Source organism: Bos javanicus, chromosome 3 (assembly GCF_032452875.1).
Source record: "Bos javanicus breed banteng chromosome 3, ARS-OSU_banteng_1.0, whole genome shotgun sequence".
NCBI lineage: Eukaryota > Metazoa > Chordata > Mammalia > Artiodactyla > Bovidae > Bos > Bos javanicus.
In genome coordinates, this window is record NC_083870.1 from 113,956,718 (window position 1) to 113,984,400 (window position 27,683).

Below are 27,683 nucleotides of genomic sequence, written 5' to 3' on the forward strand. Positions count from 1 at the left end.
AGTTAGAGTCTCTGTTGAAACCGCCGTCTGCTCCAGTTGGAAAGACCAAGCCAGGTCACACTGATAAACAGCTGCTTTCAGGACAACTGGTCAGCCCCAAAGGCACACAGACAATCTCCCTGTCTCTGCACGGAAACTGTTCTTCCCATAATGGAGAAGATGGTGATGAAGATGTTGGTGATATTTGTCCTTGGAATGAACCACTGGACTTGTACAGGTAAGGAGCCTGGGGACCGGGGCTGCCTGCCCTTGATGATGTGGCTCTGTTTGGACCCAGATCCTGACTCACTGTGTCCCTGTGTGCCTGTGTACCCAGGTTTCCCGGTGTATGACTATGACCCGGCTTCCCTGAAGGAGGCTCTCAGCGCCTCTGTGGCAAAAGTGAATTCCCAGTCACTGAGCCCCTATCTGTTTCGGGCGTTTAGAAGCTCAGTTAAAAGAGTAAGTGCCTGTTACATCTCTATACTGTTCTGCTTTTTTTCCTCTTGTCATTTTTTGGGGGTACACATTAAAATTTTTCCAGTTTAAAAAGATAACAGCTACTCATCTCTTCACATTATTTTTTTGAGAGAGAAAGGATTTAATTACAATTGTCATAAAGCTCTCAAAGCTACCTCAGATGCCTGATCCTTCTTTCAGTTTTCTTCCCTCTGGCCTCATTTCCTGTTTCCAGATGTTACCCTCTGCTTCCAGACTGAAAGTCCCCATGGTTCTTTCTGAGACGTTTATTAAAAACTGCTTGTTTATTAGAAATGAGGTCTTTTCAAGTTTAGCAGTTCTGCTGCTAATACTTATAGGAAATAAATTCTGGCTTTTGAGCCAAAGAAATCCACTTTCCTTTGTCAATTTGGTAATCATCTGTTTCCTGTTAGCTTGGGGAAATGGGGAAAAGACGAATTTTCATGGGCTTCCAATGACTAAGACCATGATTGGCAAAGAAAGAAACACAGAATTATCTTTCAAAGGAAATGAGAAACTAGACAGCGGTCGTCTGTCCCCTCGCTGGGCCCCGGGTGACTCCACCGCCTGCATGTTGTCTTCAGCAAGGGGGAGCAGAAATATCCTCCAGCAGAGTTAAGATTAAGATGAGAGGTGGGGAGCGTCTATAAGGTTCCAGGTCTTAAGAGTGAGAACTCGTTAGAGCCAGGCCACCCAGGAAGTTGAGAACCAAGGAGAAATGACCAGGGGTCCAAGCAATGCCTGCTTCCTCACAGAGGTCAGAGGGCCATTGCGTCCTCTCCACCTTCGTGCTCACGTCTCCCATCCCTGCAGGGTACCACCTTGTATGCGTGATAGCTCAGTCGTGTTCAACTCTTTGTGGCTCTTTGGGCTATAGCCCACCAGGTACCTCTGTCCATAGGATTTTTCAGGCAAGAATACTGGAGTGGTTTGCCATTTCCTCCTCCAGGGGATCTTCCCAATCTAGAGATCCAACCAGCTTCTCTTGTGCCTCCTGCCTTGCAGGCAGATTCTTTACCTCTGAGCTCTTGGGGAAGCCCTGGGTACTGCCTTGGCTCTCACCTCATTTGCCCCTCTCCTCCTGTGAAGGGCACACAGCTGCTGGCCCCACAGCTCCAGTCTCCAGATAAAATATCAGTACATTCATCTTGACCCTGCTTCTTCAGGAAATGGCTCAGTTTCTCATTCCATATTCCTGGGAAATGTATCGAATTGTCCCAGTTGTCTTTTCTAACTGGGTCATAGGTCATGAAGATGATGCTTCAGCAAGGCACCCTGCCCAGAACTGGGCTGCTGTAGACAGTCAGTCACTTGGCCTGGCTGTCACAGGGCGGAGACCCTGGAAGATATATGTGGTCAGCTGCCAAGCCAAAGGGAGAGTTCCTTCTGGAGGGGTACTGGATGGAATAAAGAACCTCTCCCTCCCACACTGGCTGTATTGGCTTCCATCTTTCACATTTAATGAAATCTATGTACGTGGCAGGGTGGGTATCTGTGTCCTTTTGCCAAGCTTGCAAATAGACAGTTTAGATTTACTTGTAATTTAGCTAGTGCTTGCTACAGAAGAAAGTTAGTAGTTAATTAAGTGAATAAGAGCCTGAGGACAGCTCCCGAGAGAACCAGTTACTGACACCGTGGAAATCTGGCCAGTGGAGATGAGCTTGCATGAGGTGTCATCATCCAGAGCACATTCCAGCACATGGGCCATCTTGGTATCAGACATCTGAGCCCAGACACACAGGCGCCTGCAAATAAACATACCTGTGTGGGATCCTTGATGAGAACACAAGCAGGAGATGCTCCTCCACCCCCAGTAGGCTGCCTTCTCTCTGGAATTCTGCCTGATTTTGTTTCTTTCCAGCCTTTTCTCATTATTCAAATTCACTGGCCAAGTTCCATCACCATGTCTCTGCCATGAAAACTTCCCTTCTTCTCCCAGTGGAAGGAAAACTCTCCCCTTTTGATCTGTCCTGGTGATGCGTCTTTCTTTTTAGAAGTGGTTCGCATTTTGCTTTTAATTGTACGTGTTCAGTTCAGTTCAGTCGCTCAGTTGTGTCAGACTCTTTGCGACCTCATGAACCCCAGCACGCCAGCCCTCCCTGTCCATTACCAACTTCCAGAGTTTACTCAAACTCATGTCCATTGAGTTTGTGATGCTATCCAACCATCTCATCCTCTGTCGTCTCCTTCTCCTCCCACCTTCAATCTTTCCCAGCATCAGGACCTTTTCTAATGAGTCAGTTCTTCACATAGACAAAGTATTAGAGTTTCAGCTTCAGCATCAGTCCTTCCAATGAATATTCAGGACTGATTTCCTTTAGGATGGACTGGTTGGATCTCCTTGCAGTCCAAGGGACCCTCAAGTGTCTTGTCCAACACCACAGTTCAAAAGCATCAATTCTTTGGGATTCAGTTTTCTTTATAGTCCAACTCTCATATGTATACATGACTACTGGAAAAACCATAGCCTTGACTAGATGGACCTTTGTTAGCAAAGTAATGTCTCTGCGTTTTTAATATGCTATCTAGGTTTGCCCTAGCTTTTCTTCCAAGGAGTAAGTGGCTTTTAATTTCACGGCTGCAGTCACCATCTGCAGTGATTTTGGAGCTCCCCCCCCAAAAAGTCTGCCACTGTTTCCCCATCTATTTGCCATGAAGTTGTGGGACTGGATGCCATGATCTAAGTTTTCTGAATATTGAGCTTTAAGCCAACTTTTTCACTCTCCTCTTTCACTTTCATCAAGAGGCTCTTTTAGTTCTTTGCTTTCTGCCATAAGGGTGGTGTCATCTGCATGCCTGGTTCCAAACAGGGAAAGGAGTATGTGTTAGTCATGCCTTCTACAAATGACCTAAACGTGGCCCCAAATATGCCAGCTTTCCCCCCGCCCCCATAACAGTAGACCTGAGAGATCCACTCAGAGTCAAGCAAAGAGCTCAGGAAAGAGATGAAGGAACAGATCTCTGGCACTGAGGGTACAAAACAACTCACAAAAGAAGGAATACAAATGCACCCGAAGCATTGGAGAAAGTACATCACCTCTCTAACAGCCAACAAAATCACAATTAAAATACCAAGGTGAAAAGGAAGGAGAAGAGAAAAAGGGAAATCTCAAACATCGCTAGAGAGAGGGTAAGTTGGTAAGATTATCTTTGGGAAGCAGTTTGGAAATAAGCGTTAAGAATGTTTATAAACACGTTAAACATTAAAAATAGCAAATATAATTTTTCATCTTATAGTTTCATTTCTAGGACTACGTCTAAAGGAAATAAGTGGGAAACAATTTGGAAACATGCATTAAGCATATTTATAAACATGTTAAACATTAAAAATAGCAAATATAACTTTTGATCTCATAGTTTCATTTCTAGGAATACGTCCAAAGGAAATAAGTGGTTTTGTCATGTTTGTGTGTATGTGGTAGGTTTGGGATAGAGTTCAGTGGACTCAGGGAGAGGGGTCAGACCTCGATATTTATCCCTGAGTTTGCTTCATAAGTCCAGTGCTTCATGAGATTTCCCTGGTGGTCCAGTGGTTAAGACTCCATACCCCCAACACATGGGGCACTGGTTCGATCCTTGGTGGGGGGACTAATCCTGCTTGCCACATGGTGTGGCTTAAAAACAAAATCTCTCAAAAACCCAGCGATTCTTGATCTGGCTACATGTCAGCATCACCTGAGAGGCTGGACTATTCCTGATGCCTCTTGGTAGCTTATATGGGAAAAGAATCTAAATTAAAAAAAAGAAAGAAATATACTCGACATCCAAGAGGGAAGGTGGCTAATTAAGCCCCAGTCTCTGAGGGTGGAGCTCACATTCTCACATGCTTCCTGGTCATTCGATGTGTAGTCAGGGTTAAGAACCACTGGGTTTGCCCAGTAGACCTGGATTAAATACTCTTGCAGTTGACTTTGAATAACTTATCCCTTGGACTCCAAGTTTAGAAAAGAATGTGGAAACTTGGGGAAATGGGACTTCAGTCATGAAGATTTCCTTGCTCCTCGACATCAGGCTCATTCAGACTGTTGCCTCAGTGGACACAAGCAGAGAAAGACAAGGTGGACATGGACCCTGTACTGGGGACGAGGAAGACAGGATGGACCAGACCGGGCTTGTGTTGACTTGAAAAGATGCACAACGTGAGAGCTGTGAGTTAAGTTTTATTTGGGGCAAAAAGAGGACGGCAGCCCTGGAGACAGTACCTCGAAAGCTTTGAGAAACTGCTCCAAAGAGATAGCCGGGAAGGACAGTATATATGTGATTTTGGTAAAGGGGGAATACATGCAGTCAAGCACATTTATTTTTTAGAAAGTTTCTGCTGGTCTCATGAAGCTTCTTCTAGTCAGGAGAAACAGGATTTTCTCATGAAAACCATGAAGAATTTTAGTGCTTTTCTAGAGACAGGGAGATACAAGAATTGGGCTCGTAAAATCAGCTCCTGAGAATATCTGACTCTCTGAAGACGTGTCCTGCCGGTTTTATCCTGAGTACAGAGTGCCTCCTTTCTGCTCTCCACCTTGAACTCCTACAAGACGTGTTGAAGGCCAGCAGCTGCAGCAGCACTTGATTTAATCTTTGTAGAGGTAGATAATGGGCTCCCAGGTGGTGCTAGTGGCAAAGAACCTGCCTGCCAATGCAGGAGACTTAAGAGACTTGGGTTCAGTCCTTGGGTTGGGAAGATCCCCTGGAGGAGGGCACGGCAACTCACTCCAGTATTCTTGCCTGGAGAATCCCATGGACAGAGGAGCCTGGGGGGCTACAGTCCACAGGTAGATGGCAAGTGCCAAGTTGTAGTTGACACTTCCATGGAGCTCAGAGTCCATTGCAGAGAGAGAGGAAGAGAAAGGGGAGGGAGAGGGAAGAAGGCGATGAAGGAGAATGGGGTGAAAATACATAAAAAAGTGAAGGAAGTCTCAGAGAGTGGAGAGTCCTGTAGAGAAAATAAAACAGGAGGATGGATGGATGGATCTGGGCTGGGGCAGCTGTCAGATGGACAGACGTATCCACGGAGACGCCATATTTGAGCTAGGACTCAGGGAGGAGAACCTCCAGCTGTGGAACTACCCACTGGAGGGGGTAGGGGTGTGGCTTTAAATAAAGTGAGAGAAGCCCTTCAAAGACCTCTGAAGTGGAATGCGAGGGAGGAGGCCCAGACAGCGATAGTGGGAAGCAGGCAATCACCAACGATGGCACCGAGCCCCTTGGCGCCAGGAGGGTGGGGAGTGGATGGATTCTGGGATGTTCGGGGCAAAGCCACAGAAGCTTGGGGATCCTTTCTGTGTGTGTGCCCGTTCCTGTCCGCTTTTACCTTTCCTTCTCTTTGCGTTTTTTGCTTTTTGTCTTCATACATTATTCTAGGCAGATATACCCGATATTTACTCTTTGTCCAATCTTAAGGCTTAGTTTGAAAAACCCAAGTGATCTCTGTGTTAGTCGGGCTTCTCCAGAGAAACAGAACTGAGAGAGAGAGACAGACAGACAGGGAGATTGATTTTAAAGAATTGGCCCACACTGTTGCGGAGGCTTGGTGCTGCCAAAGTCTGCAGGATTAGCGAGCAGGCTGGAGATCCAGGGAACTGACATCTCAGGTAAAGTCTGAAGGCCGTCCACTGGCAGAGTTCCTTCCTGCTGAGGAAAAGGTCAGTCTTTGCTCTATTTGGGCCTTCAAGCGATTGGACGAGGCCCACCCACAGGAAGAAGGGTAATCCGCTTTTCTCAAAGCCCACCACTTTAATTTCATCCCAAAACACCTTCACAGAAACATCCAGACTAATATTTGACCACAGATCTGGACACTGTGGCCCAGCTAAGTGGACACATAACATTAAACATTATAATCTCAAAAAGGAATTGTTATGGGCCTTTTATGGCTTATATATTTTTATTTCTTTTTGAAGAGTAAAAAAATCAGAATATACTTAGTATAAAGAATCACAAGACTCAACAAGAAGGAAAAAACTAAAAGTAACATCTACCATTCAGTCCTCCGAGACGCCCACTACAGACACGTGGCAGATGTCTTTTGGATCTTTTTCTCTTCATATGTGGTGTAAAATACATTTTTAAAGAAAAACAGGACCACGCTGTAACACTGATTATAAAGCACTGCGTTTTAATTTCAGCCATAATGCTGGGTTTGGGATTTTCTCCAATTGATTTCTTACTGTTGAGTATTTGGGTTGTCCTACCTTTTTCAAAAAACATAGAGAAGAAATTGGCTGAAAGTGAATTCAAATGAAAAAGCAGAGCTATTAGGCTTTTCTCCATATTCTGGAGTTATGCTTAGAGATGCAAAAAAGCCTGCAAAATAATCTCACAGTTCAACAAAATGACCAGTATTCAGACCCCCCACATTTGCATCTTTTGAACTATGCCTTTGTCCTGCCAGCTTTCATCAGATTGCTTTAAGGAAAACTGTGGAAGCATAATGGAGGAGGGGACGATGCGGGGAGCAGGGGGCAGGTAGGGGCAGAGGGAGCAGAGAAACTGAATAGTGCGCTCCAGCTGATAAACGAGGTTTTACTTGTTTAATGAGACTCATATTTAGTATCTGATATTTAAAAATTACCAATAAAGAAGGTGGGAAATAATGGCAAGACTGAGTTTTTAGTCCTACTTGTTTTCAGAGAACTCTGCTTGTATCAGCCTTCCTCATTCTGTATCAGAAAGAGACATGAGGACCCCCAGCACCATCTCAAGCTTGGAGCTTGTTACCTGTTTCCAAAGCAAAGCATCCCTTTGTTCTCCATCTGTAAGTGGTCTGTAGGGGCTACCCAGGTGGCGTTAGTGGTAAAGAATCTGCCTGCCAATGCAAGAGCTGCAGGTTCGGTTCCTGAGTCAGGAAGATCCCCTGAAGGAGGAAATGGCAACCTATTCCAGTATTCTTGCCTGGGAAATTCCATGGACAGAGGAGCCTGGCAGGCTACAGTCCATGGGGTTGCAAAAAGTTGGACATGACTGAGCACAGGTGCGTGCACGCACACACACACACACACACACACTGTAACAGCGCTATAGTTCGGGCCTGCACGGGGCTCAGTGAACACATGTATTTTCTCCGGCAGGCACATCACAGCCCCCCTGCACTTGGGAAACTAGGCTTGGGGGCCAATTTCAGTAGCAAGATCACCCAGGAAAAGCACAAAAATGAGAAACACATGCCACAAAATGGACCATAAAAATGACTTGCATTCAGTCTGGGAGCCGGGACAAGGAGGAGAGCATCACCTTGTCTGCCCCTGGGCAGGAGCGTGTGCATCGGGCCACTCAAGTTCTTTGCTGCTCAGCGAATGTCCATGAGCGGCTGTGACAGCACCCAGGAGTGACTTGGGGTTGAGTATACATTTAAGGAAATTTGCAAGTATGGAATTGGTAAATAACGAGGAGCCACTATACAGAGAAGTCATTAGAATAAGCTTGGAGTCAGGACACCCACGTCCAGGTTCCGTTGTCTCAGTGAAGTCCTGTGAACCTTCGTAGAGCGCTTCCTGCCCTGGTCTTCAGAATGAGGGTGACAGTCTTCAGAATGAGGGTGACAGCTTTAGTGGGGGGAGATTCTGGCACCTTTTCTTCTTGTGCAGGGAGAAACATTCCTAGCACGTGACCTTCAGAAGCACATCTGTAGCAAGCTGCCCCTTGCTTGCTTGTTTTTCTGAAGGTCAACGCCCCTTGCCCCTTGTTTTTCTGAAGGTCAACGCCCTGGACGAGGACAGCTTGACCATGGACTTAGAGTTCAGGATTCAAGAGACGACGTGCAGGAGGGAATCTGAGGCAGACCCCGCCACCTGTGACTTCCAGAGGGGCTACCACGTGGTGAGTGTGGGGCAAAGGCCACCAGCCTGGAAACAAACGCAAGAGAGCTCCTCCTTCCTGCATCACCGGGAGCCAATGCAAAGTCACACCGAGGTCTTGGCTGTGTCTGGTGTCCGGCCACCCTTGGAGGCACCATTAACTGTGTCCACGCTGTTCCCTGGGTGGGGGCGGTGTGACTCTGTGGTCAAGGACTTAAGCTCTGAAGTCTGCCATCCTGAGTAATCCTGGCAAGTCATTTAACCCCTGTTGCCTCAGTTTTCTGCTCTTTAAAATGGGCATAATGATGGTGCCAGGCAAAGTGAATACGAAGCGGCCAATAACAAAGAAAAATCCCTGAGACATTTCAAATTCTATCTTAAATGAATTCAAAATGCCAGCTGTGTTCCTGGGGTGAGGTGCATGTTTTATAGTTAGTTGACTGTCATGCAAAAATCCGTGTCCCCCACCAGCTTGCGGTCCACGGGGGTCAGGACTGTAGCCTGGTCAGTTCTGCTTCTCCAGTGACCAGCACATGACCCCAGGCTTGGTTATCCCCAAGGGTAGGAGCCCGCCTGCACAGGCCAGCACCACCACCCCAGACTCACTCTCCGAGGTGTTCCACGGGTGTCAGGGTTTTGTCATTTTACTGGTGTGATGACGTCTGTGTTGCTGCATAGCAGTATCAATTCTGAAAAGAAGACCCTTTGTTTTGTTGTTCTGTGGAAATTTTTGCCATGATTGTTTCACAAACACCCCAAACCCGAGTGTCACTAGCATCTGAAGGAAATCTGAGACCAAGGGAGAGCAGAGCAGAGGCCTTTGGGGATTTTCCCAATTCTTGTTCTCGTGGGGAACCATGCAAGGTAACCAGCTCAGTGCTCAGTGAGGGAATGTTTGCTTTCCAGGGGACTTGTAACGTAGCAAAGGCTCAAGAGATGCTTCAGCCACCACTTGCTTTGGCTTAGCTTTTGAGAAGTGAAAATGAAATGGGAAAAATGAAATGACCAAAGTCCTCCTTTCTGTGTGCACCATTGTGCCAAGCCCTATGATGTTGCCTGATTTCTTGGGGAGGTCCTAGCTGTTTACCCAAGCTGCTGGGCATGGAGCTCACCATTTCTCCTTTTCCAGCCCGTGGCCGTTTGCAGAAGCACCGTGCGGATGTCTGCTGAACAGGTGCAGAACGTGTGGGTCCGCTGCCACTGGTCCTCCAGCTCCGGGTCCAGCAGCAGTGAAGAGGTATGCACGGGGGCTTGCACAGGTGTGCACAGGTATGCACCCCATCCTTCAAGGGGTGATAGAGCAGCTGGACCATCAGGCGCCTGGGCAAGTGTCTGGACCTGCAGACTCACGTTCATTGTCCCTTACTTCTTCCAATCCCACCTCTCTAAGATTTTGAACATGAGCTTAAGAAAACAATGAGCAAAAGTTCTAGATTTAAGTGTGCAATTCACTGCCTCTCTAGTTTAGTGGAATGAAGGGGGCCATTTTGGATAGATCAGTGTTCATTTACCAGCTCTGCAACTTAGGTTAGGATATTTAATCTCCATGAATCTGAGGCTTCTCCATCTGTTACATACTGGTAATAAAGATCACCCAATAGGATGTTGAGGAAACCAAGTAAGTTCATGGATATAAAAGATCTGGTCCAGGGTCTAGCACATAACAGATGCTCAGTAAATGAAAGAACACATCTTTTCCCCCTCAATTGCATTGATAATCATCTGCAATAATACTGAGAAATCAATAACATGTAAAGTTCTGACTTGGAATTATATTACTTAGTGCCTGATTTTCTTACTGAAGTATATATCTCATGAGGGCAGGGAATGTTTGTTTTATCGTCTGCTACTGCTAAGTCGCTTCAGTCGTGTCCGACTCTGTGCAACTCCATGGACTGCAGCCTACCAGGCTTCTCCATCCATGGGATTCTCCAGGCAAGAACACTGGAGTTGGTTGCCATTTCCTTCTCCAGTTTTATCATCTAGGACAGTGTTTGATACAGGGTAGAAGTTTAGTCAATAATTAAACACATACAATAAAGCTGGGGAAGAAATTATAGCGGTATGATACATATAGTATGAGGAATAAAAGCATAACTGGTATATGTTTGTTTATTCATAATGGGATAACCTGTCCTTCACTGCTATTTAAAAATGTTTCTACCATTACAAAGCCAAACCTGAACAGCAACGTCTTTCTCTGCTGATACTTTTATTCATTTTTTCCAAGGTTTAGATCTGTAGTGAAAATTACATGAGAAGAGTATAAAATTTCAACTTCAAGAATTATACATAAAAGTAATGTTGCTGTATTATGAACATACCCAGGCCCTACCTATTTGTTTGTTTGTTTGTTTATTTGTTGCCTCATAGTTTGGCATGTGGGATCTTAATTCCCAGACCAGAGAATGAACCCATGACCCCAGCACTGGGAACGTGGAGTCTTAGCCACTGGACTGCCAGGGAAGACCCGGGCCTTACATATTTTATATGGAAGTCCATTTTAGAGCTAGGAAGGAGTGACACTCACGACTGAGGAACTCCTGTTACAGTTCAGTTCAGTCGCTCAGTCGTGTTCGACTCTCTGCGACCCCATGGACTGCAGCACGCCAGGCTTCCCTGTCCATCACCAACTCCTGGAGCTTGCTCAAACTCATGTCCATCGAGTCAGTGATGCCATCCAACCATCTGATCCTCTGTCATTCCCTCGCCTTCCCGCTTTCAATCTTTCCCAGCATCAGGGTCTTTTCAAATGAGTCAGTTCTTTGCATCAGGTGGCCAAAGGATTGGCTGATCAGCTTCAGCATTAGCTCTTACAATGAATATTCAGGACTGATTTCCTTTAGGATGGACTGGTTGGATCTCCTTGCAGTCCAAGGGACTCTCAAGAGTCTTCTCTGACACCACAGGGGTGGCTTTACCATTAGAAGGAGAATTGTGCAGAAATGTTCAGTCGAGCATAACCTTGTTGATCGATCTCGTTCTCATTGGCAATGTTTGGGGGTCAATCTCCGGGTGATTTCTGGGTGATTTCCTGTCTCCTTGCTGCTAGTTCAGGTACCCAGGGCCTCCTGTTTGACTCCAGTAAAGAATTCAGGAAGTGAGGTCAGCTTCACAGCTGACACACTGGTGGACGGCTGGCCAAGCTAAGTAAGCCAGAAGTGACAAGGACTAAGCATCAAGTCACAAGCATTTTGTGTTGAGTTTGTGGTTTATGTGGGGGAAGCCAGGAAACAGCCAAGAGCAAGAAAGACACATCTCTGGCCCTTGTGGAGTCTGTAGACCAGTCTGGGATATCCGTTATGCAGGGGTTACCCTGACTACCAGACAGGCTTTTGGGAACACACAGTGGGAGGATGGGTACATGTGGGCAGAGCAGGTTTTCCAGGGAAACTAGAGGGTGGGTGACCTCAGGATGAAGGGCACAGGGTGTGGAGGGGCGGGAGGGAGATTTCAAGCATGAGGGAGAACACGACGGAGTTCCCGGAGTGTGAGAGAAGCCAAGCTGAAGGGTTGAAATGGACAGAGATCCGTTGTAACTGGGAGCAGAATGTGAGAAGAGAGGCAGAAGGTGGGGCTGGAGAGGACCCGAGCCCATTCAGGGTGGGCCTCATGCGTCTTGTCAGGATCCTTGGCTTGGGGCTACTTGAGAATTATAAGTAGGGGGATGCAGAATAGATGGAGAACAGACTGGCACTCGGTAAGAACGGAGCACTGGGAGGCTGGTAGGTAGGTGAGGCAGGATGCTAAGGAGAGCTGGGAGGTAGTGGTGAAAGTCCCGAGAAAGGATGCCAGTTCTTCTTCGGCCTTTAACAGTGGGCCCCAGTTTAATCCCTCCTCCATCTCTGATTTGCGAAGTTGATTCTTGCACAGCCCACAAACCTGTAGCAACTTTCTCATCGCAGACTGAAAACGACTCACTTTTCTTCCAATCCTAACTTTTGTATGAAGGCTCTGATAGAAAGTTAGTCGCTGAAACAAACACAATTTTAAAAACAAACTCCCCAGCTTTCTTTCCCTCAAAGATTAGGAAACTGTAAAAAATTATGAGGAAGTAAAAAATTCCTTAAATTAAAGGATTCTGCAACTTGAAAGAAAGAGGAGGAAGCAGATGGAGGTTTAAAGTAATTCCTGGAAACTCTAAAATAGGTTTCTTATATGAAAGAGAAAGAAAAATTAGATGACAGCTGTTAACCATTTTCAGTGAAATAAATGGTGGTACTGCAAACACGAAAAGACAATTGACTGGGATGAATTTAGACAAAGAACAAATAAATCATTGTTGGAAGTAGGAAATAAAAGAAAACTGAAAAAAAAAATAAACCCTCAGAGTAATGAATATAAAGACCACTTGAAAAACATATGTAGATAGTAAGAGAATTTCCAGAGAAAGGAATATAATGTAAAGAAAGATGGAAGCCAAAAATAGAGAATAAGACTGAAATCCCAATTATTATGAAATATTGTTATGAAATGTCTCATTTATATAAGTAAATAACTTATTTTATATAACAAATAAGTTTTTATTATGAAATAAGACTTAGCTCAAATGGAAATTATCTGGCAAGAATACAGTAAGAGAAAGTGTCTCTAATATAAAAAACTTGGGTTTTCCACTATATAGTTATAATAAGTATAAAAGCTTTGTTAAAATGTTTGAAAAAATAAATTTCTAAAATTGCTAATATTCTCTCTTAACCAAATAAATATTTAAATTATGGGTAGTTTTAATTATTTTTATAGTTTTAGTATTTTATAAAATATTTTAATATTTAAATATTTTATATTGTTATATTTTAATATTTAAAATAAATATTTAAATTATGGGTAGTTTTAAATATTTCAATATTATTTTTATATTTAAATATATTTATGTATTTTTATAGTTTTTAAATTTGTAAGAGAAGTATGTAGACGGTAAACAATTTCTATATGGCATGTCAGTCAACCATCCGATTGCAATGCTAACATCTGTAACTTGGTGAATGACTCGACTTTGGGCAAATCTTTCTGATTTGGAGTGGGTGGGATGAAGTTTGACTGGAGTTCAGCCTTGAGACCCAACACAGTCCAAAAGGAGAAACTGAGAAAGAATGAGCAGGAATTCTGAACTCGGGGGAGGAGAGTTGCAAGCGTTTCATTTATTTACTCTCTTCCATTTCACATGATAGGACTTCAGCTGGAAGTGGTCTAAGCCAAAATGAGAGGGTTCTCTGGCCCACGTTCCCAGAACAAATGGGAGGAGCTGTGCTCGCGGACGACTCCATTTAGGGACCGTCGACAATACTAGCGCCAACTTCATCTTTTCCTTCTCCCCTCCTCTTACTGCTCCATGCAGCAGGAGGCAAGGCCACAAGCCACTCCAGAGTCATATCCTCTGTACCGAGGAGGAAACTGAGGCTTTCTCTCCAACTTCTTGACATGCCTACCATTAGCCTGGCTTGGGTCATGTGTCTCATTGAAAAGAAATAGTGCTGTTACTGAAACATAATTCACAGACCATACAATTCACCCATTTAATGTGTACAATTCACCCAGTGGTTCTGAGTATAGGATTGCACAACTGTCGCTGCTGTGTAAATCCTGAATGTTTCATCATCTCCAAAAGAAATTCCAATACCCCTTCCTCCTACCCTATTCTTTCCAACACTTAGTAACCACTGCTGCTGCTGCTGCTAAGTCGCCTCAGTCGTGTCCAACTCTGTGCGACCCCACAGACGGCAGCCCACCAGGCTCCCCCGTCCCTGGGATTCTCCAGGCAAGAACACTGGAGTGGGTTGCCATTTCCTTCTCCAATGCATGAAAGTGAAAAGTGAAAGTGAAGTCGCTCAGGCGTGTCCGACTCCCAGGGACCCATGGACTGCAGCCCACCAGGCTCCTCCATCCATGGGACTTTCCAGGCAAGAGTACTGGAGTGGGGTGCCATTGCCTTCTCCGCAGTAACCACTAATCTATTGATATTTTCTTTGTCTATGAAGTTACTTTTCTGGCCATTTAATATAAATAGAAGCATGCAATATGTGTTCTTTTGTGACTGGTTTATCTCAGCATGTTTGGAGGTTCATACATGTTGTAGCATGTATCAGTACTTCTTCTGTGGTGGAATAACAATCCATTGTATAGATAAACCACATTTGATTTATCCATTTGTTAGTTGATCAAAATTGGGGCTGTTTCTACTTTTTGGCTGTTTTAAATAATGATTCTGTGAACATTCATGTACAAGCTTTTGTGCAGGCATGTATTTTTGTCTATCTTGGATATTCACCTACAAGTGAAATTTTTGGAGCATAAACTAAATTTTTGTGTTAATTTTAGAGAAACTGCCAAGCAGTTTTCCATAATAGCCATACCATGTTATATTTCCACCAGAAATACATGAGAGTTCTAGTTTCTATACATCCGCATCAACACTCGTTATTGTCTTTTTTTTGAGTCATTCTAGTGGATGTGAAGTGGTATCTCATTAAGATTTTGATTTGCATTATCCTAATGAGTAATACTCTGGAGAAGGAAATAGCCACCTACTCCAGTACTCTTGTCTGGAAAATTCCATGGATGGAGGAGCCTGGTGGGCTACAGTCCATGGAGTTCCAAATAGTCGAACACGACTGAGTGACTTCACTTCACTAATAAGTAATGATCAGCTATTTGTATATCTTTTTTGGAGAAATGTCTACTTGAATCCTTTTTCAATTTTAAATTGGGTTATTTGTCTTCTTGTTGTTGAGTAGGAAGAGTTCTTTGTATATTTTGTATATAAGTTCAAAAAACAGTGCCAATGTTTTCTCCCATCTGTAAGGTTTTTTCCTTTCTTGATGGTGCCCTTTGAAGAACAAAAGTTTTAAAGTTTAATGAAGTCAAATTGATCTACTTTTTTCTCTTGTTGTTTGTATGAGTCTTTCATTGAGATTCATGGCCCACTTTGATTAGGAAGGGATCCAGCTTCATCCTTTTGCATGTGGATGTCCAGTTGTCTCAGCACCATTGATTGAAAAGTTATTCTTTCTCCCACTGAACTGTGCCACCTCCTAGACCAGTCACTCTGAAAAAGGTCAGCAGGCTTACTGGCTGTTAAGGATGGAGAGGGTGACAGGTAGGCGGCCCAGACAACTGGAAGAAAAGTTGTGAGCCAGACTGCTACCTTACTTTGTGACTCTGGGCTTTCATGGGCTTCCCTTGTGGCTCAACTGGGATAGAATCCACCTGCAGTGCCGGAGACCTGGGTTCGATCCCTGGGTCAGGAAGATCCCCTGAAGAAGAGAAAGGCTACCCATTCCAGTATTCTGGCCTGGAGAATTCCATGGACTAAGTCCATGGGATTGCAAAGAGTCAGACATGACTGAGCAACTTTCACTTCACTGGGCTTTCAGTGGCTTCATGAAGACTTCTCGTGCACACCGTTTCCTATTGAACACATATGGGGACTTCATAGAAAGGAAACTCCCAAATTTGACCTGAATACAGTCTATCTGCAAGTCCATGTAACAGAGTTCCTTCTTTCTGGTCCGCATCTAGGAGTCATTTTGAGTCTAGTGGAAATCTTTTTAGATGATTTAAACTTCATATAAGTTGCTCTTCCCTGTATCCTTTTTTAGACACACGTGGCTTCCCTGGTGGCTCAAGGGTAAAGAACCTGCCTGCCAATGCAGGAGGTTTGGGGTGGAGTTCAGTGGAGTTAGGGAGAGGGGGACAGGCCTCTATTTGTATCCTTGAGTTTGCTTCATAAGCCCAGGGGTTCATCAGACCTCCCTGGTGGCCCAGTATAGTTAAGACTCAGCACTCCCAAAGCAGGAGACTTGGGTTCAACCCCTGGATGGGAAGCTCCCCCTGGATAAGGAAATGGCAGCCCAGTCCAGTGTTCTTGCCTGGGAAATCCCAAGGACAGAGGAGCTTGGAGGCCTACCGTTCACGGGTCACAAAGGGTCAGATATGACTCGGTGACTAAACACCAATACGTTCAAAACCATACATTAATTAAAGTTATTTAATATAGCTTATCGCCTTATTTCATTAAAAAGTTATATGAGTCTTCCAGTTAATAGCTGCATATTTCACAGTGTCTTTCCTTTTTCTCTTTCATGTGCTGATATATACCAATGCCTGAATTAGATGTTTTTTGGGGATATCTTGGGATCCTCTACATCAAGAAACAGTTACCTGCTTGGTAAGTTGAGACCTTTTTAATATTAAGATCTTTTTAATATTTTTTTCATGAATTAACTTCATATTGAAGCTCTGTATCAGGGAATCATTTAAAACTGGAAATAGCTCTATATAAGCTTTGTACGATGACAAAAATTATGGAAAATAAACATTTGCTTTTGCCCCTATCTTAACAGTAGGCAACACAGCTCTTCATTTAAGCAACTCTTCATTTATGCAGAGACTTTGCAGACATATTTCCATTTCACGGCTCTAACATCTCTGCCAGTTAGGCAGGACAGTTGCTGGTTTTCACCCTAAGAGGGTCCCCGAACTTGAATATGCTTGTTCCTTCTTGGGTGCAAGACCAGTTTTAGGACTCAGGTATGCAATGAAACATGGGCTTCCCAGATGGCTTAGTGGTAAAGAACCCGCCTGCCAATATGGGATGCAAGAAATGCAGATTTGATCCTTGTGTGAGGACAATCCCTTGGAGGAGGAAATGGCAACCCACTCCAGTGTTCTTGCCTGGAAAATCCTATGGGCTACACTACATGGAGTCACAAACAGTTGGACGCGACTGAGCATGAACGCACGTGCAGCAGTGCACACGTGGAAAGCTCTGGACTAGGCCTCATCTGACTGGCAGGGACTGTAACCCTCCAGCCACGTCACCGGAGCTGGCCATCCCTTTAAGAATCTTGCTTGGGAGAGGGAGGGCTCTCCGCTTCCGCTTCATAAGCAGCCTCTCGTTTGAAGGCGGGTCAGGTTAGTGTTCTCTGGCTTAGGGAGCATTTTTGATATGTGCTTAGTTGCGTCCAACTCTTTGTGGCCCCCTGGTCTGTAACCTGCCAGGTAACTCGGTCCATGGAATTTTCCAGGCAAGAATACTGGAGTGGGCTGCCATTTCTCCCTCCAGGGGAGCTTCCTGACTCAGGGATCTACCCAGAGCCTCCTAAATCTCCTGCATCTCTTGCATTGCAGGCAGATGCTTTACTGCTGAGCCATAAAGGGAAGCAGAAACCATTTTCACCTATTGATAAAATAGGTAAATGGGAGGATTTTCCCTATTGGAGCTGAAGGCAGAGAAACTCTTTGGTGATCTTCCACCACTTCCTTGTGGGAAAGGTGTATTTGTGGCTTCAGTAATAAAATCATAGAACCTTCCAGAAGTGGGCAATCATAATTGCCTTATGACTATTACTGTATTACAGGCCTCACTCCTGACAGATCCAGAGGTGAACCGCTTTATGAACCATCACGTGGTAAGTGGTCCCGTTTTCTTTTGCCAGATACCAACACATCCTCTTCTGATCAAGCCAGAATGCACTGAAGCCATGTCATAGGAGATAAACCTCTGAAATACAAAATATTTTAAAGGAAAATGAGAGGAACAGTCCTGCATAAACTTGTTTTGCACATCACTGAAAAGCTGACTTTGAGGCATTAAAACTCACTTGAAATTTATCAGGATTCAAAGCATCCAATCTGGCTGAGAAAATTAGCACTGACCTCCCTCCTGTCCCAGTCTGCAACGTTTTCTAAAAATCCCAAGCTCTTATGAGCTCCTCGTTACCCTCCCCCTTCAGCTGTACTTTTCAGCAGCAGACAGAGCTATCAGTTATTTAGTTTCTCCCTTTTAAAATAAGTGTTCTCATTTAATCATCATGATGGCGCTATAAACCGGGAGTATTATCTGTTTACACAGAAGAGGTGAGTAACAACTCATGATGTTTGTTGTGACACAAAATGCTCACCCTCTACTAATTGTTTGACAGTTTCCTCCTTCAGCTTCACAACCATCTCGACAGGGAGCACTACGTTCCCTCCCATTTCGCAGATGAGCGAACTGAGGCTTAGAGAGCTTCTGTAACTTGTTCAAGGCTTCATGGCCAATGTAGAACTTTGATTCCGGTGGGGAGTGGCAGACACAGGACCTAGAGAGAGATCCGTCAGACTCTGAAGCTTCTGTTTTTCCCAGGCCACGTGCCAGAAAAATTGTGAAATGTACTCTTTGATCAGAGTTCTCTATTACAATAACACAGGTATTAATGTTTCATTGCACTCAATGTCTGACCACCCTTCAGCTTACTCCCAATTTGTCTGAAGTTCTAAAGCTTACAGCATGAGGCTTGCTTACAAGAAGTGCCTAAGTTTAGCCTCCTTCAGTGTGCCGTTTCGAAAGAAATACAGTTATTCTAACAACGTGACCTCTACTGAGAACAGTTTTGAACACTTGTTTTTGGAATTATCTGCAGATTCTACGGCCCGTTCTTTTGAGTGTCGATAGTAGTGGAAAGCACGTGCTCTTGGATTTACTTTTGGAAATAAATTCAGTTAATTAGATTAATAACCAACTTGGGTGCATGAGTCATCTGTGGTTGTTCAGTCGCTAAGTCGTGTCCGACTCTTTGTGACACCGTGGACTGCAACACGCCAGGCTCCTCTGTCCTCCACTAACTCCTGGAGTTTTGCTCAAATTCATGTCCATCTGTTGCGATGTGTCAAATGACCATACAGCCTAGCAGCTTAAAACAGCACACGTTTATTGTCTCATAGTTTCTGGATCAGGAACCCAGCAGTAGCTTAGCTGGGTGTTTCTGGCTCAGAGTGTCTAGAAGGTGGCAGGGAAAATATTGACCATAGCTGAGACCTCATCTGAAGGCTTGACTGGGTCTGAGGGACCCACTGCCAAGGTTACTCAGGTGGTGGTTGGCAGGGCTCAGTTCTTTGGGGCTATTGGACTGGGAGCTTTGGTTTCTTAGCATATGGGCCTTTCCACGGCTGTCTGAGTGTTCTTAAAGCATGAAAACCGACTTCTGCCAGACAGCATGATGAGAAAGAGAGGGAGAGAGAGCAATAAACAAGCAACAGAGCGTCCAAGACACACAGTCTTTTATTTCCTGATTTTGCACCTGATATAGCATCACTTCTGCATAGTTTATTAGCCACACACACTGACCCTGGTCTGATGTGGGATAATACTCAAGACTGTGAATACCACCACGTGTCCATCTTGGGGGCTGGCTACCACACTGGGAAAATGTCATTTGGGACAAATATATTTAAGTAAGTAAGTAAGTGAAGTCGCTCAGTCATGTCCGACTCTTTGCGACCCCATGGACTGTAGCCTACCAGGCTCCTCTGTCCATCAGATTTTCCAGGCAATAGTACTGGAGTGGATTGCCATATATATGGATATAAATTAATGTGACGGATCCTTTTTATATTCCTTGGAAGATAATCCCAGAGCTGAATTCTAAAAACATTCTGGGCTTTGGGACCATCATTGACTCAGATGTGCAGCCATCTCGGAGATTGCTTTGAACATGACAATTCAATTTGATTCAACAAACGTGTGTGATGGGCCCTGGGCAGATCCCACGGAGAACGGAGGGATCAATGTGACAGTCCCTGCCCTCGAGGGCGTACAGAGACGCGTTCAGCTTTAACGCCAGGCGGATGAGAGTGAGGGAGGCTTGACAAGGAAGATGAGGTCATCGTGTTCCTGGGGAGCCTCTTGGCAGTAGGGGCTCAGGTGGTGCCGGTCACAGTCCTTCTCATTAACGCATAGTCACACAGTCTGCGTTGTCTGAGGTCTAGATGTGAATGACAGAGCCTGTATATCCCCTTTCTGTCTTCAGAGAGGAGAAGAAACTTTCCTCTTGGAAATAGAAGGTACTCGAACCCGTGGCCCAGAGCAAGAGTAAACCCTGGCTTTGAGTGACAGCCTTGAGGTAAGGGAACATGGCTAAAAACATGTGTAATTAGAAATAGAAGCTACTGGAAGGAAAGTCTTATAGCTGCTGCCACTGCACCTCCAAATGTCTGCAGTCCACTCATCAGCTCCCATCTCACCTCCCACCTTCTCTTCTCTCTTCCTGGATCCTGATCCTCAACTGTCTCTTCACTCTTTTTCCTGTGGCTTTTGCATGTGCTGCTGTCAATGTGTTCATATTTCTCCACTTTAAAAGCAAAAATTAAACAGCAATCAAACAGAACAGCCCCTTTCTTTGACCCGGCCTCTTCACCCTAACAGCTGCCTCCTCCTCTCCCTCGTTCCTTGTCAGATAAGTTTTCTGATGATGTGTGTGTTATTTGTACTTAGTCACTCAGTCGTATCAGGCTGTTTGCAACCCCCACCATGGACTGTAGCCCACCAGGCTCCTGTGTCCATGGGATTTCCCAGGCAGGAATACTGAAGTGGGTTGCCATTTCCTTCTCCACGGGATTTTCCTGAGCCAGGGATGGAACCTGTGAGATGTCTCCTCTGTCTCCTGCATTGCAGGCGGATTCTTTACCCACTGAGCCACTGGGAAAGCCCTAAGCTTCTTGACAGAATTGTGGCCCAAGGCTGCTGCTGTTACCTGCCCACCTCCATTCACTTTTGGGCTTTTTGCCAACTGAATATTAGCCCTTCAAATCTCCGATGTCTAATCTGCCTTCCTTTTCTTGATCAGTCGTTTAAACCCTGATGCCTGTTCTTTGATCTCCTTCACCCAGTTCTTCCCTCTGTTACCTCTTCCACGTGCCTGCTTTCCAAACACACATTGCTCACCTCGCTGTATCCTGACATCCAGGCTCTTACATCAGCTGCCCACTGCATGCAGTTGCGGTAAACATCCTTGAGCCCTTGACACTCAAATGGCCTCCTCTTCAGTCTTAGTAGAGACATCACCACCCACTGCATTTTCTCCTGTTCAAAATTTTATAGTGTCATTTGCTCTTTAAAATTTTTGTTGAAGTATAGTCAGTTTACAGTGTGTGTTATTATAGTTTCAGATGTATAGCAAAGTAATTCAATTATATACATGTGTATCTATTTTTTCAAAGATTCTTTCCCATCATAGGTTATACAATCTTGGCTCTTCTTTACCCTTCATCTCCTCCCAATATCCACAGGGGTCTGATCCTATGGATTTTGCCCACACGTTTTCTCTGGCTTTAGCCCATCATTGCGTCACCATCACCATTCACATCATGCCATCTTGCCTCAGCTCCTGATTCCACACTGTCCACCCTGCACGTGGCCCTCAGGAAGTGCAGAGACTCTGACCCTTCTCCATGCAAACGCCACGCACTCAATTCACTTATAGGACAAAGTAGAGACAGACGGTGAGCCGAGAGGAAGGACAGCCCACTTGCCCTTGTGCTGGAGGCTGAGCCCTGGTTCTGCAAACCCACACTGGGCACCACTGGGCCTCATGCGTGTGCATAATAAACTCCCAGTTACCAGGGCCTGGAGCAAAGGCAGTTTTGTCTTTTTAAAGCCTCCCAAGTACTAAAGGAATGTGATGAAGGTACATTTAAAAGGGATTTTTGGATAAAATTATACTTATAGACTCAGAGAACATTCATTCTCACACACAGACACTCATAAGTTAGTCATGAAGCCTGGGCTGTCACAGATTTTAAGTTCACATAACACTATATGCTTTCAGGATAAAGTCCAAATTCCCTAGTGCGGCCCACAAAGGTCCATCCCTTGCCTGCTTCTCCAGCCTCATCGCTGCCAAGGCTACCAGCCCTGAAGCTCTGGCGACCTGAAGTGCCTGCAGTTTCTTCTGCTGAGACCTCTCTCTGGAACATGAAAAAGTGAAGTGAAAGTGTTAGGCGGTCAGTCATGTCCTATTCTTCTGCGACCCCATGGACTGTAGCCCATCAGGCTCCTCTGTCCATGAGATTCTCCAGGCAAGAATACTAGAGTGGGTTGCCATTCCCTTCTCTAGGGGACCTTCCCAACCCAAGGATCAAACCTGGGTCTCATGCATTGCACGCAGATTCTTTACCATCTGAGCTGCCAGGGAAGACCTACCTGGAACATCCACCTGGCTAATTCCTTCTCCTCACTTACATTTCAGCTCAGCTCAGCTCAGCGTTACTTCCCCTTAAGGGTCTCCCCAGGTCAGAGTAATGTCCCTTTATGGGCTCCACTATTGCTGGGAGAATTACCAATAACATCAGATACGCAGATGACACCACCCTTATGGGAGAAAGTGAAGAGGAACTAAAGAGCCTCTTGATGAAAGTGAAAAAGGAGAGTGCAAAAGCTGGCTGAAAACTCAGTATTCAAAAAAGAAAGATCATGGCATCAGGCCCTATGACATCATGGGAAATAGATGGGGAAACAATGGAAACAGTGAGAGACTTAATTTTCTTGGGTTCCAAAATCACTGCAGATGGTGACTGCAGCCATGAAATTAAAAGATGCTTGCTACTTGGAAGAAAAGCCATAGCTTGCTCATAAGCAAACTAGACAGCATATTAAAGAGCAGAGACATCACTTTGCCAACAAAGGTCCATCTAATCAAAGCTATGATATTTCCAGTAGTCATGTATGGATGTGAGAGTTGGACTATAAAGAAAGCTGAGTGCCGAAGAATTGATGCTTTTAAACTGTGGTGTTGGAAAAGACTCTTTAGAGTCCCTTGGACTGCAAGGAGATCCAACCAGTCCATCCTAAAGGAAGTCAATTCTGAATGGTCATTGGAAGGACTGATGCTAAAGCTGAAGCTCCAATACTTTGGCCATCTAATGTGAAGAACTGACTCATTTGAAAAGACCCTGATGCTGGGAAAGATTGAAGGTGGAAGGAGAAGGGGACGACAGAGGATGAGATGGTTGGATGGCATCACTGACTCAATGGACATGAGTTTGAGTTATCTCTGGGAGTTGGTGATGGACAGGGAAGCCTGGCTTGCTGCAGTCCATGGGTTCGCAAAGAGTCGGGCACGACTGAGCAACTGAACTGAACTGAAGTCCCCATGACAGGGTGCTGCAATTACCCATTTCTTCTCTGCTTCATCTGACTCCTCTAGGTCCCCCAGGGAAGGGCTGAAATAACTTCTGTTGCCAGCATGTCCCAGGGCCCCACACAGAGCCAGGCACCCAGCAAGCAGCAGAAAGTACTGTTTTGTTTTTTTTTTGAGTGGATGACAGAATCTTTCATTTTGGATATTGAGCTTCTGTTATCAAAAAAGTCAGCTGAGCTTAGTGTGATTAATTTTTAACCACCAGAATTTGAAAGAGGTCAACTGACATTTTAACTAAAATTGAAGAGAAATTTACCAGCGAAGCTGTATAGGATGAAAGGTGCAAATGGTAGATTTTTTTTGAATCTATGTGCACCCGAAAAATAACAACTAACTTCAGGCTGAGATCAGGAGAGTACTCATTACAAAGAAACAGACTCATCAGATTCCTTTTTTATAAACTTAAATCATGTCATTTGCTTTACAGAACGTTCTCAAGGGGAGAAAATACAATTCTCAATGGGTTGACTATATATTATTTATTAATGACTATACTGGATGTATATATTTAATAATTATATATTGTATTATACATATTATACAATACATATAATGATTATATTATATATATAATGACTAATAATGATTATACTGGATGTATATATGTGTGTGTGTGTGTGCGCGTGCTCAGTTATGTCCAATTCTTTGAATGACCTCATGGACTGCAGTCCACCAGGCTCTTTTGTCCATGGGATTCTCCGGGCAAGAATACTGGAGAGGATTAACATTTTCTACTCCTGGGGATCTTCCTGACCCAGGGATCAAACCCAGGTCTCTTACATCTCCTGCACTAACAGGCAGATTGTTCACCACTGTGCCACCTGGGAGCCGTATATGTAATGATTTGATTTCTGTAAAGAAATTGATCACTCAAGAAATGTCTCTTTAAAGGCAATACACACCAAAGGACAAATACTGCTGTCCTGGCCTGGACATTGACCTTGCCTATCCTCCCAGTTATGACCCTGCACTCCCATGACCCTCCGCAGGGCAGGATCCCTACAGTCCTAAGATAAGGCCTTCGTAGGGGGCCCAGAGAGGAGGCCAGTCCACCGTGCCTGGAGTCTGGTTCCAAGCTTTCTCTGCTGCTTTAAGAGGGGTGAGGATGATGCACTCCTTCAACCCCTCGGGCTCAGTTTTTCAAAGATTTATGATTATTATTATTTTTACTTTTGTCCCTGCTAGATCATGAGCTCCTTGAGGATGTGTTACCTTGTTATCCTTATTATTTTAGTTTAGTAACAAGAGAATATGATTAATAATATGCCTGTACTGTTATTAATAACAGTATCCTATGTCTAGTTTCTAATGCTAAAAATAATTTCTGTAATACAATGAGTTCCCTCAGGTTGAAAGAAAGGAATGAACCAATGCAGGATCAAATACAGTACTCTTTTCAAATTGTGAATGATATGCTTCCGGTGGGGAAAGGGCTCCAGAGGCAGAGCCTTTGGTTCATCTAGAATCAGAATCCTCGGAGCCTGGCTTAGTTTCTGGAACAAATGAGGAGCTGAGGAAATATTTTTGTAATTTAATAACCACTGTTTTGGGATTCTTTCAGACTGCTAGAAGATTTATTTAATATGTAGGAGTGGGTAGTGAAAGAGAGTGTTTCAACAAAGAGGTCTGAGATTCTTTTTCTTATCTGCTACTTTGAAATAGGAATCGGGGAAAGCAGGTCCCAGCTCTCATGTTGAAAGGAATCTGTTTGAGAGGCTCACACTGTCTTGATCTCCACAGCTGGCCTAGTTCTGACTTCTGCACGAGGCAGTGGTCCAAAGTCTACAAACCATACTGCCTGTGCCCAAGCCATGGTCACGTGAGCGATGAGCATGTCTTAAGGTTGCAGTGTGGATTAGCATGGAATTCCTACCCTATGGCTTCCTTGGTAGCTCAGAGGTAAAAGAATCCTCCTGCAATGCAGGAGTCCTGGGTTCAATCCCGGGGTCAGGAATATCCCCTGGAGGAGGAAATGGCAGCCCACTCCAGTATTCTTGCCTGGGAAATCCTATGGACAGAGGAGCCTGGTGGGCTACAATTTGTGAGAGTGTAGAGATGGACATGACTAAGCGACTAACCCACCACCACCACCACCTATCCTATATGGCCAAGAGCAGCAGAGGAGGCAGTTATTGGTGGGATCTTTTGTCAATAACTGGTAAGAAGGAATCAGCCTCCTGAGTTTTGTCCAACAAATATTCACCAAATGCCCGCTTCGTGCCTGGCCCTACACCAGCGATCAGAACTCTCAAGGTGCCTGGGTCTGTGTTTTGTTTGTAGCTTTCCACCTACACTGCCTTGTTTAAATCCTGCAACTGTCCACGTGAAGCCTCATCATTATTATCTCCATTTTGCAGATGACAAAACTGAGGCCTTGGAGGCCCCTCCTCTCAGAGCAGGTGCTGAATTGAGATTTAGTTCCCAGTGTCTGTCTGTCTGTCTGTCTCCAAAGTGCCTCCTTTTCTTCCTGCGATACTCGAACTCATGTCAATATCTACACACTTAGAAAATAGCATGAAGGAGCAAAACCTCAAGGATCATTTGTTTAGGAAATATTTGTGATGCGCTGGGTGAAGCACATATGGAGGGCAACCCAAAAACCTGAGCCATCACGGTGAGCCTGCTGAGTGATTTCAACGTTCAGGAGTCAGGCTTATTAGTCATAACCAACCTCTTGTCATGATCTTCCAAGATAGCCTGCCCATCGGGAGAGGCAGACTCCCATATAAGATAGAAGAGCCGAGTCAGTGTCTGGAGGCGGAAAACTAGATTTCCTCACCCTCTGCTGTGACACTCGTCCCCTGCACGTGCTTGCTGACTGCCCCACTGAGCGCAGTGTGTTCCCACTGCTTGCAGTAGCGATGTGCTACAAAGATGCTGCAGAGTTGCATCAGTGAACACCGAACCATCTCTCCTGCGGGAAATACAGGGTTAAGTTCCTATGAGCCTTGGGTCACATTTTGTCTGGTAATCTGTACGCATCCTTCATGTGTGTTTCTGTTGAAAGGCGTCTTATTTAATACATATGGTTGGTTTATTAATATGGGACTCACAGCCACGGCACTGTTACTCTTGCCTGAAGGACGCTTATCTCATGGGTGTACATCTCCCACCAGGCACAGCACGGTCTTCTCATGCTCAGGGCCCTAGACCGCACTTGAGGACTATATGTGGGGGCCATTTTAAATGGCAAAATCGCCAACAAAAATCACAGGAAAACAGGAGACATGGCACCAAATCAACCCAAGAGGACACTCGTTTATAGCATGAGAGCCAAACCCGGGCAAATGGCCTCGTACGAGCTCACTTGGGAATGGGTGCAGTTTTTCTTACTCTGAATATTCTAGAATGACTGAAAAAGTGGCCCAGAAGGTAAAGACTCTACCTGCAATTCAGGAGACCTGGTTTCAATCCCTGGGTAAGAAAGATCCCCTGGAGAAGGGAGTGGTTACGCACTCCAGAATCCTTGCCTGGAGAATCCCATGGACAGAGGAGCCTGGTGGGCTACAGTCCATGGGCTCGCAAAGAGTCAGACACGACTGAGAAACTAACACTTTCAGTTTCATTTACAAGTAAATACCAGCCTGGAGACCAATCTCTGTGGGTACAGTGGGCTCCCCACCCCAGTCTATCCCTAGTTTCTCTGTAATCTCTCTTGTTCCTTCCCACCTGGTGTCTGCACCTACTGTCCCCAGCACCTCTCTCAGGCATTGGCTCTGTGTCCACCCTTTGGCTCCATCTGGCCGTTGTCCATCCATTTCCTGCTGAGCCTCGCAGCTGAATTTCATGCTGACGAGCACTCCCTTCTTCCCTGAAATCCTCTGGCTCCTGAGACGTGGCCTCCTTGGCCCTCCTCTCGGCCACAACCCTCAGTGGATACTCACTGCATACATGTTTATCGAATAGATGAATGGCAGATGAATGAATGAATAGTCCCATCTCAGATGAGCCAGGTCCTCACATGGCCACGGCTTCAGCCAGTCTCCTCCTTACCTGACTTGACTGGTTCCCTCCCTTTCTCATCACCAGCACCTCCTTAGTTCAGACTGAGTCCAGGATCTGGTTGCAGCCTTTCCTCGGGGAGCCTTCCCTCTCTGAGACTTGACTTTCCTTTATGGGACTGCATTTCTGTTGCATAGGCTCCATGATCTTGTCTTCTCCCAGCAGGTGTCTTTCATGCTGCACCCCTCCTCTTTTTTTTTTGTTCAGGGAACTGGCTTCTTTGCATAGTTTCTCTAGTCTCTGGTCCATCTTGGATCCCTTTTCAAACAGCACTCAGGAATGCTGCGTCCTGTGCCTCCATAGTAAGAGTGTGAAATGTGTGCCACAGGGTCTAACCCTCCTCTTCTTGTCTCTTTTAACAGCAAAATGCACTGGAAGGAATAGAAGTTCCAATGAAGAAAGATACCTTATGAATTGTGTAATTTTCTTTTGATCAATTGCAGTCCCTAATAAATGGCTTACTTTTCCTCTTTCA

General features: G+C 45.0%; 1 protein-coding gene across 1 annotated transcript; it reads left to right on the forward strand.

Annotated features, from left to right (window-relative positions):
• On the forward strand, window positions 1–27,683 carry SPP2 (secreted phosphoprotein 2). Its single transcript, XM_061412696.1, has 8 exons — window positions 1–217; window positions 317–441; window positions 8,149–8,271; window positions 9,379–9,486; window positions 16,362–16,416; window positions 17,609–17,659; window positions 20,039–20,131; window positions 27,571–27,683. Exons 1-7 carry the CDS (start codon window positions 151–153, stop codon window positions 20,119–20,121), a joined length of 612 nt encoding a protein of 203 aa, XP_061268680.1. The 5' UTR covers window positions 1–150; the 3' UTR covers window positions 20,122–20,131; window positions 27,571–27,683.